Source organism: Colius striatus, chromosome 2, assembly GCF_028858725.1.
Source record: "Colius striatus isolate bColStr4 chromosome 2, bColStr4.1.hap1, whole genome shotgun sequence".
NCBI lineage: Eukaryota > Metazoa > Chordata > Aves > Coliiformes > Coliidae > Colius > Colius striatus.
Window position 1 is genome coordinate 25,667,076 of NC_084760.1, and position 10,527 is coordinate 25,677,602.

The 10,527-nt window shown below is 44.0% G+C and overlaps 1 protein-coding gene across 3 annotated transcripts; it reads right to left on the minus strand.

The window, feature by feature from the left end:
- On the minus strand, positions 1 to 7,339 carry CLN8 (CLN8 transmembrane ER and ERGIC protein). 3 transcript variants are annotated; one of them, XM_061990282.1, is made up of 3 exons: positions 7,184 to 7,339; positions 4,502 to 5,167; positions 1 to 4,105 (listed from the first exon to the last, which is right to left on the minus strand). In XM_061990282.1, exons 2-3 carry the CDS (start codon positions 5,042 to 5,044, stop codon positions 3,791 to 3,793), a joined length of 858 nt encoding a protein of 285 aa, XP_061846266.1. In that variant the 5' UTR covers positions 5,045 to 5,167; positions 7,184 to 7,339; the 3' UTR covers positions 1 to 3,790. The 3 variants fall into 3 exon arrangements, with proteins under 3 accessions (XP_061846266.1, XP_061846267.1, XP_061846269.1); XM_061990283.1 differs by having other exon boundaries at positions 7,166 to 7,339; XM_061990285.1 differs by lacking the exon at positions 7,184 to 7,339 and adding an exon at positions 6,975 to 7,030.
- Positions 7,340 to 10,527: the final 3,188 nt, after the last annotated feature.

Genomic DNA, 10,527 nt, shown 5'->3' on the forward strand with positions numbered 1-10,527 from the left:
AACTATTCAATAAAATACATTTATTTACGTACACACGGTAGAGATGCTGTACCATTTAACAAATGCTACATCATACAGGAGCAGACTTGCATTTGCCTAACACTTCTAAACTCACTTGGAGTGGGAGTCTCCCTGAGGTTAAAAAGGGTTTCTTATAACTGACAGAAGTATTTAATCAGTGTTATCGGGAAAAAGCCAAAAAACCCTAAAAGATTTGTACATGGGTATTTAGTGGAAGAAGAGCCCAAGAGTATGTGCTGAAAACTATTTGACAAAGACAGCACTGTGGTAACATGACTGCAAGACCAGTACTGCAAGTAAATGTTCAAGAAAAACATGGTAGGTGGGAGGGGAAACTATGACAGGTTTCAGAAAAAAACCAAACATAAGACAGGACATAAATGGAGGCAAACACAAACTGTGATTTAGGAATGCTGTATGAAGGCAGTTAAGAACCAGATTCCTAGCCAGGGTGTTTTAGATCATACATTCTTCTTTATAAAACAACATTAAAAAAAAAGAAACAACAAAATCATCATACACCAAAACCAATCCGTAACTCCAACCCCACCACAGTTTGTTTTGGGTTTGGTTTTGTTTTGTTTTTTTTTTTTTTAAAAAGAGCTTCAGCCAGAAAGGTGACAAAAGCAGCACTTCCAGAATAAACTTGTCCAACAAGAAAGCAGGATGAAGTCTCTGATAGTCACTCAGGCAAACAAAAAAATTCACCCCAAAACATATTATGCAAGAGTTTTCCAAATCACAGCAGTAGCACACGCTGAGACCTGATCCAGCCACTGCTGAAGCTGCTGAATTTTTCTACATCAGATTGCGAGCGAAGCATTATAAGAGAGGCCCAACAGGAGTGGGATTAATTTCACATTAACAACATTTATGATCAAATTACATCTAGTCCACCTTTGGGTTGAAAAGCAGCACTCAGTTGTAAGAATAATTACACATAAAACCCCTCAGAGAACTTTTCAGTCTTCTTTCAGTGCAATGAGACAGTCAGTCACCATCATAAACCAGAAAATCACCTTGAAGGGAACAACCAAAAGTCAGTGATGAAAACACCAGAGTATAAAAAAAGGGGACTCTGTGTAACAGAACTGGTAACTCCAATCCTAGGCCATCAAGATGAATAAAGTTGTTGGTATTTTTATATTGCTTTGTACTTCTAGCTGGACTGTAAAATCCCACTGACCCTCAAACCAAGAGAAATGAATATTTGCTTTATTGCATAGCTATCTGGTTCTAGTAGGTCTAGCAGTGTTTAGGTTAACAGGTGCTCTTAGGTATTAGTAATTATGTAAAGACATGCAAAAGATTTAAGATGCCATAACAGTCTTTGTGTGAAAAACCTCACACTATGATGCATACAAAACAGGTTCCCTTCATACAACATAAAACACTTTCATTAAAAGTTTTTAAAATCTACTTAATAACATTACACAAATTAATAGTACAAAAGATTAAACACCAGAAGTCTGGTGTTACTCACAGAACTGTCTGCCTGGACTACACCTAATTTCTTGTTGCAGTTCCCAATTTGCAACAAACCCCAGTCCTTCACATTCCTTTATTTCAGCACACAGAAACTTCACCTCCTTTAGCCAGACACTATAAGAATTAAACACTTGGCCCAAACTTATCTTTTGATGCTTCCATCTTCTGTTAAGATTCTTCAGAATTCTGTAGCTAAGAATTTTATAATAATTACCTTGTTTTATTGAATCTGCACATTTTAAGCTGCATAGAGCACACCATCATTTTGGTATCTGGTGACTTATCTTTTGCCCTTGCCCTGGACCACCTACAAGTGAGGTTTGGATTCTGCAAGATATGCATTTGGACCACGGATCTGGGTTCTGTTTCTAAGGAATTCACCCCTCTACTTTCTTTTAAAGTATTTTGAAGTACTTTTTTAGGATGGGGTCCAGACAGGCATCACTGCCAAACACAGTAACTTCACTTGTGCCTCCTTACAAATAGGGAGGTAGCATAAAATTTAGATTTTTCTCTATTGAGTATTAGCAGATTAACATATAAAGTTGCTGTGCAAAACTAGTATGATCCTCCTGGCATAGCTTTGAGAGATAATTTCAGATATTCACCACTTTATCATTATCATGGTCATAAGTTTGTGACTTATCAGTAAGAAGTTTCCTCTCCCTCACGGAGCAGCTCTTTCACTTTGTGTGAGCACAGAGTTGATCAGGGAACAGAGCAACCTGACCACTAGCTTCACTCAGAACAAAATCAAAAGCATTTCCACCAAAAATTAATAAAATTACACCAAGGAGTGCCTCCCTTACACATTTTAAACAACACACAGCACCACAGAAGGACTCTAACACGTGCCTTGACCTAAAAATCTTCGTCACAGCATGGACTTGCCCAGTCTCATTACTTTGCAAAGTAAATCCGTGTAGCTGGCACATCACACCGTACCACACATTTTCGAATGGTGGGCTTTTTACGTCAGTTCAGTGCGCCGAAACGAGTGACTATCATTCTCCTGCCGGTAGGGGTCACTCTCTTCTATCGTGATCCTTGGGTTTTCCGGCCCCCCCCCGCCCCAACTCACCGCGAACTCTCGGCAGCTGCTGTCAGTGGGAAAACACCTACCACCAGCTGCCATGACCCGATAGACTAAAGCAACCTTAGGTCAAGGAAACATTTAGTGATGTGGCAGATAAAGTGCAAAGGATTGTTAGTGTCACTTTATGTGTTCCTCAAAGTAAAATAAAAATACTACAAGAACAACTGAACTCCTAAAAGGAGGTGACACAGGCTTTCCTCCACAGGACTCGCCTCAGATTCTAAACCACACTATAACTAAGAGAATTTCCAAAAATATGAGGAACTCTAACAGGAGCAGTAATGGAACTAACTGTATGGCCACTCATGTGGGACATACAAAGAACATAATTTTATGAGTCAACCATCAATCTTTTCAAGGACAAGACAGAGTGAAAGACTCTGTCATTGCCTCTTAGCGTTTCTCTGATTTCAAGCCCAGAAAGGACCACCAGGATTCCCTAGCTAGACCACCAGTATAATGAATGCTTGCATCCCCTGCATGCATGCTTGTGGTGGACACTGACTCCTCCCATAGTGAGAGCAACCTGGAAACTACTGCTCACTTGGATAGTGAACACTCAAACAATTATCTTCCTCTTTCTCAAGTGCACTTAAAGGGAAAAAAACCCAAACAGCTCAAAACAAGCCCCAATCAAAAAAAAAGCCCCAAAAAAACCAAACCCCCAAACCTCAGCCATGACTGTATTCTACCACTGAGCAATTCAGTCACCTGGAATGATTTAATGGCACACAGGACCTAGGTACCCATGCATACCTAACTTGGGTCATAATTGATCTTAATAAACAACATAATTTCCAGTCTTGGTATCTCTGACAGACATGAAATAGTATTCAAGCTAAACTTGATTCAAGCTGAGCTTAAGAGCCAAATTAACCATAAAGCCACTTTGAAGCATTAGGACAAAGGATGCCATTAGAGAGCACTGTCATTACTAAATCATGAAATACTGTCCAACCTAACAAAACTGTTGGTGTAATTCATAACTAAGAGGTTGAAGACCTTATGTGTATGCACATATCAAACACAAACAATGCTTTTAAATACTTTTGGTGCATACAGAATACTACCAGCATGGAAATGCAGTATGAATGATCTTCTTGCAAAAGCTTCTAGATAACAGGCAAAGAATTAATACATTTTGCAGTCCTCTGTCACCCTGTTAGGAAGCATTTTTTTTCAGTGTTATATCCTCTTCTTTCGATGCATTTCACCATTTACTTTTCCATTTTCCACGGCTTTATTTTCAAAGTTCCAGTCAGTTGGGCTGAGGAGTTGCTGAGTTTTTTTGTAGGTCCAGTATGGGTTAAGTATTAGTGTAACGGCAAATAATCCCGACACCATGACAACAAAATGAAGAAGTCCCAGATTTTCTATCACAGAACTCCAATTGAAAATACACACCCACCACATGTGGTAAGTAAGAACCATGCGGCAGTGAAACAGGTGGATCATCACCCACTGGTTTGCCTTCCAGAAAAACGTGTTGGCACAGCCAGCCTAGAAAAACAAGAACAGAAAGTATGCAGGACTGAGATTGTTACTTCAAGATAAGGAACCGAGGGTTCTGCAGAACTAATGCAAATCTCCAGCTTTCAAGTACACACGCTCTCAGGCATTTTTACCATGTAAAACTCTGATACTCCACATGCATGCAGCATCCCATACTCAGAATGAATACACATCACCGCACTATCCACATGCCCACACTACACAGAAACCTTATATGGAGGAAATATCATGTTGACATAAGTAGGTTATCACAATAATAAAGATCAGCTAGACGGATGCAGTTTTGCTGAGAAGCTATCTAGACAAACCTCACGGATTACCTGCAGATGAGCGTGGTGCATGAAAACTGTTGGAAACGTAATTTGAAAGTGATTATGTTCTTACCTTTAGAAGCATCCAGGAAATGCACGTTGAGGGAGTACTCATCTCCAGCAACATTCCCATTAAAGGCAGATAATGTCCAGATTTCACATTAATTACGAGACCAGCCAAGCCACCAAACGCAAGCAGGTGATGAACTACCAAGAACACATCAAATGTTCTAAAGACAATGTTGGACATGTGAACAGCTACATTTTCAAGCAAGAAAAATCCAGCAGCTATTAAACAGTTGAACCAACTCCACTTTTGCTGTGAATAGACTTTGTCAGCATGAAAAACAGGATCTATGAGCAAAGCCCACAATCCAGCAACACAACTCTGAAGTCCAAACACACCACGTGTGACAGCCATGTTCCAAAACACCTTCTCCTTTGCATACAAGGCACGATAAGTGGTGCTTATCCATGAAGATAACCAGTGAGACAGAAGAAATACTCCCAAGTAGATTAAAAACCCAGCAGCTAAAAATGTCAAACGAACTTCCCATAACAGATAGTCCCAGTCAAAAATGGTCCCAAACACTGGATCATCGTTTGTAGGATTCATTTCTTCTTTTTCCACAGAGCAGGGCCTTACAAGGGCCTTGACACTTCTCACCTGCACTATAGTTTCCTTTATGCCTATTCAGCCTCTGCTATTACGCAAACCAGAAACCATGAACTCTTCCATCTAGAACAAGGAGGGAAAAAAAAAAAGTTAATTTTTAAATCATACATATACATAGCTTCTAAACCATAGAGAACTCACTTCCACTGCAGCTGTGACTTGGTTGTCATTAAGCACAGTCATCCCAAAGACAGGTAGACACACAGACAAAAAAAAAGCAATGCGTAACCACTGGCCTGCAAAATCTGTACTAGTATAACGTAATGTACTATAACGAAAGCTAAAGAGGGTGAAGTAAAAAGGCAAGAAAGAGGAAGAGAAAATACAAGAAGTAAACCCTGTTTTCTTACTTATGAAACTTGTATTTCAACAGCAATGTGCAGTCATTCTCCTTCTCCCTGATTTTCCCTCAGGTTTTCCATCACTTCCTATCCCTTTGGGTGCAATTCAGAATCTCTAATAAACCAGGACATAAACCTACAAAAACTTAATCTTATAAGTGGGATCACTTACACAGAGTGGGGCTTTCATGAACATATTATTCCAGGTCCTGCACTTGGGCCACAACAACCCCCAGCAGCGCTACAGGCTTGGGGAGGAGTGGCTGGAAAGCTGCCAGGCAGAGAGAGACCTTGGAGTGTTAGTTGACAGCAGCTGAACAGAAGCCAGCAGTGTGCCCAGGTGGCCAAGAAGGCCAATGGCATCCTGGATTCCCTTCAGGAACTGTGTTGTCAGCAGGAGGGAGGTAATCATTCCCCTGTACTCTGCTTTGGTAAGGCTGCACCTCGAATGCTGTGTCCAGTTTTGGGTGCCTCTTTACAATGACACTGAGGTGCTGGAGAGGATACAGAGATGGGCTATCAAGCTAGGAAAGGATTTGGAGCACATCTCACATAAGGAATGGCTGAGGGATCTGGGGCTATTTAGCCTGGAGAAAAGAAGGCTCGGGGGAAACCTTATTGCTCTCTACAATAATGAGGCAGGGGTTGGTCTGTTCTCCCTAGTAACAAGCAATAGAACACGAGGAAACGGCCTTAAGTTGCACCAGGGAAGGTTCAGGCTGGATATGAAGAGGAATTTCTTTACTGAAGGAGTTGTCAGGCATTGGAACCAGTTGCCCAGGGAGGTGGTGGAGTCACCATCCCTGATGGTTTTTAAGAGATGGTTGTACTTAGGGAAATGGTCTAGGGGTTGAAAGGGTTGGGACAAAGTCTGAACTCTACGATCTTCCAGGTCTCTTCCAGCTGAAATGATTCTATGATTATGTATCTCAAAACAAGACTGTGTAACCAGTTTCTGAACATTAAATCCCTTTCCAATAGAGAATATATTCAAAAAATGCAAGAAGAGTATGGAATGCAGACAAGCGACCTTAAACCGTATTATTAACATCAGGGTAATTAAGTGGACAGCCCAGCAGCAAATGCCTCGAGTTAGCTGAAACTTCCTGAACACGCTGCAGTTCAAACCCAAAGTTTTGTAGGGAGGGAAATGTTAGACAATACTGAAGTATCTGACTGTCAGATTATTTTCTGAAAAATGTAGCAGCATGGCCACTAGGCCCACCGCAGCTCAGAACCTCAGAATCACAGTGTGCTCGGGAGTCTGGCGGGAGCTAGATGAAAAAGACACAGCGACCACTGAGCACAGAGCCCTTGATAAGATGCTCCCACCTTCAATCCATCGTGCACCAAATGCTGCCGCAACAACCAGACCCTGCAGGCCCCTGCTCACACCGCTGTTCACCTGCCCTTTGCTCGCAGGTGTTCCCCTCGCCTCCCCAGGAGGGATTGTCAGCCCCGCTCCAACAGCCCCACAGCCCCGCATCCGACAAGGCCGACGCTAAGGCAGCACAGACTCCCGGTAGCACCTGGGATGAAACGGGGTCAAACGCCCCAGTCCGATGGCACGAACAGGCCCTGACAGCGCGACCGACGGCGTCCGGCCCCGGCTCCAGCAGAGCTCTCACAGCCCCTGTGCCTCCGCGCTACTACCGGCACCAGCGTCCGCCCGCCCCGCCGCGCCGCGCCCCTCTCGCGGATCCGCGCACAGACCACGCACACGGCCGCTGCTTCTCACCCACAGCACAGCCCGGCGATGGCGGGCCGGCCCTTCCCGACCCCGGGACTGTCCCGGGCGGCCAGCCAACCTTCACCGGGCTCCGGGCCCGATCCAGTCCGGCCCGACCTGCCGCCGCTCCCGCTGCAGCCAGCCTCCGCCGGGCAGCCGCCATACGCCCTCCGCGCTTGCGCCGCACACCGCTCCCGCCCCTGCGTCTGCGCTAACCCGTGGCACTAACCACTGGCGGGACCGGGCGGGGGGGAAGACTGACACGTGCCCCGCGGGTGCTCCTCGTCAGCTGACTCGTCATGTTTAACAGATGCCTGTTCAGAAAGATAAAGAGAAGTAGCAGTGATGCCGTAGACACTTCCTTTACCTCCAATTATCCAATTTCACTCAAGACAGCAGATTGTTAAATGCATGTCACAGAGTTGTGCTACATCCTTCGCCCCACACTTGTGGGATGGACGTTGCCGCCCCAGTGTCCGAGCGCGGCTGGAGGCTGCGAGCGGGCCCGGGAAGGGACGGTGAGACGCGGGAGGCTGCGGCTGGTCGTGAGCTGGCGCCCGGTGGGTGTTGATGAAGGGTTTAAAGTTAAAACAAAAAGCAACGTTCCACAAGACAAAGTTGTGAGATGAGGCAATAAGCTCAAGTATGCAGGAAGATAGCAGAGCCATCGAAGAGATTAAAGAACCGAGGGACCTTGAGTTGAGAGGCAAGAAAACCTCCCCTGGTTACATACTCAGAGATACCACAAAAAAACATATGCTCAAGTTGTGTTCTTTAGTGGAACTTGGCTCATTATAATGTGACAGCCACAACCCCTGGCCCTGGAGGTGCCCGTCTCCAAGTGAAGACCCCTGCCCACAAAGGAATCACCCACCAGCTCCCGAGCAGGACGGTGCTTAGAGAGTAAGTGGGAATGCTCATATGTTCCAAATGGTATAAATATGCCACGTCACTGTAATCAGGTGTGCCGGCTTTGCAGAGTTACTACCTATCAGCCACAAACACATGCACAGCAATGAAATAAAGCAGCTGTGTTGCCTCTGTGTGAATCGGTCATTGCATGCCACGTAAAGAACATCTTTGGGACAGCAGTGTGAGTGGCAGCGACTGCAAGTTTCACCAGGGAGAAGCTGAGTCCTTTAATGGACCTGGAGATTCCAACAAAAAGCAATCAAAAAAAGAAAACCAAGCCACAGCTTCTCCTTTGTAGAGGATTGGCCCAGAACAGTCTAAATCCAAAACTCTGATGAGAGATGTGCACTGAGCAATCAGTCCTGGAAGTCTGATGGGTGCTCAGTTTCCAGACAGAGGGTAATGCTGCCTTTCCCTATGGAAAACTGTGTCCTGCCACAGTAGTTGGTTGATTGGGAAGGAGGGCTTTTGTGCATTTGCTTTCAGTTGCTAATGTGATAACCCTGTTCCTGATGGACCTCTGAGCTATGCAAAAAGTAAGATCTGTTCATATGCCACCTTAATATTTTAGAGGAAGACAGGCTCAGGTGTTTATGGGAAATGTCTGGGAATTAAATCTACTCTGTATGTCTCCTTTGAACATGCTGGGTGTGAGGCATTACACCTTCCCTCTGAGCTCTACAGACAGCCCGAGGGACAGCAGGGTTTGCCTACAGCTGTGCCCACATGCCCAGACACTACCTGTGTGCTGCTGAGTTGAGTCACAGGTGGAGCACACCTGACACCAGCAGCAGCCTCACCTCTGACAGGAGCCCAGGCACAGCAGTGAATGCAGGGCAAGACATTTCTGCCAAAAAATTTATTTCATGCAAAGAGCACACTCGTGATCAAGTGAGAGAGATCCTAATGAACATGGGCTAGCAAGTTGATCTTATACACAAGGATTAATCTTCGCACAAAAGTGAGAGTAAATTTGTTACAACAATTTGGGATATGGTCAGAGTTGTTTACTAACCCTGAAGGGGAAAAAGGGCTGTAGGGTCTGAGAGATGCTAAGTAGAAGACTGGGAAGAGCTTCCTAGCTGGTGGTGGATATTCATTTAATAACTTCTGTTCCCTAACAGATGCAGACCTGTCCTGGGTAACATGAAAAGGATGAGGAAGATGAACAAGCAAAAGCTGGGTGAGCTACTGTTGGAAGAAATTGCTGAAATTGCTGTCTAGTCCACCAAGGGCATGTATTTTAGCTTTCCCTAATTTTTTTTTTCTCATATCTTTCTTTAAATAATTCCTTTTAATTTAACACCTTGAGACAGGAAAATTTTTAACTTACACATAAGAAACTGTGATAGTACTGTAAAAACCAAAACCATAGATAGATTGCAGTCTTTCTTGGGGATTTTCCTCCTCTTTGCTGTCTTTCTTGCCTCCTCAAGCAAAATCTCAATTACTACCAACTGTAGTCATGATGTAGTAGTTTAGTGGTACTTTCTGAACCTACCGGTATTACAACCATACTTAGTCACAACTTTGTAATATGTGCTTCATTATGGTAATTATCATTACTTCAGGTATTTCAAAATAGTTCTTCCTGCAGTGAGGCTCATCTTCCATATTATGTCACCCTCAGTTCTCCTTTTAGCAGCCATTCTGGGGAGATGCTACAGAATGCCCTGTCCAAAACTAAATTTCCAGACTACCTGCATTGTCTTGGTTTTGGAAGACTTTGTTGGCATCCTCAGAATGCCAGAGCTGGAAGAGCAGCCCTGCCTGCAGTCTGGATGATCTGTCCCTTGTAGCTAAGAGCCTCTTTATACTGGTTTGGTAGTGCTTGCCTGCAGTCAAGAACTCAAGGTGATTTTTTACACTTTAAAATATCTGTGTTTTGTTGCCTCAGTATTTACATCTATACAGCCCCCCATGTTACAGCTGACTTTTACTTAGAAACAGAATGGCTACATCACAGCTGTCCATTGAATATTATTTTGGCCCACATTGTTTCCCAGAACATCCATATAAATAATGGCTTCAGAAGGTCATTTTGACCCAACTCTTGCCTGTAATGGGATCAATGCCTAGCACCCAGGAACTATCTAGAGAGGTACTAGTTGGCACCGGCCAAATTTCTTCCAGGTAGCATATTAATAAATAAATGTCGCATGCTGTAATGAATCAGTAGCTCCTCTGTGGTATTTATGAATATACACATAGCTGTTGACAGAATGTCTTTAGTTCTATCATTTTTGTTTTTCTTCATTCCTCAAGTCAGAATGGTGTGATCCTAAGTCCTCTTCCTGCTGCCTGCACTTTCAGGGGCTAAGTACCTTTTCGGTCATGTGAAAGCACTTTAGAGGCAGAAGATTAGGAGTTGTGTGTAGAGGACACCAGGAAAACTAGTGAGACCTTCACAGAATCACAGAATGGTAAGGGTTGGAAGGGAC

Bases quoted from the DNA above. Each gene is read 5' to 3' on its own strand.
- CLN8 (XM_061990282.1), bottom strand. From the start codon at position 5,044: ATGAATCCTACAAACGATGATCCAGTGTTTGGGACCATTTTTGACTGG. The intron at 4,106-4,501 runs GTAAGAACATAA...TTGTTTTTCTAG, and splicing joins TTTCCTGGATGCTTCTAAAG to GCTGGCTGTGCCAACACGTT.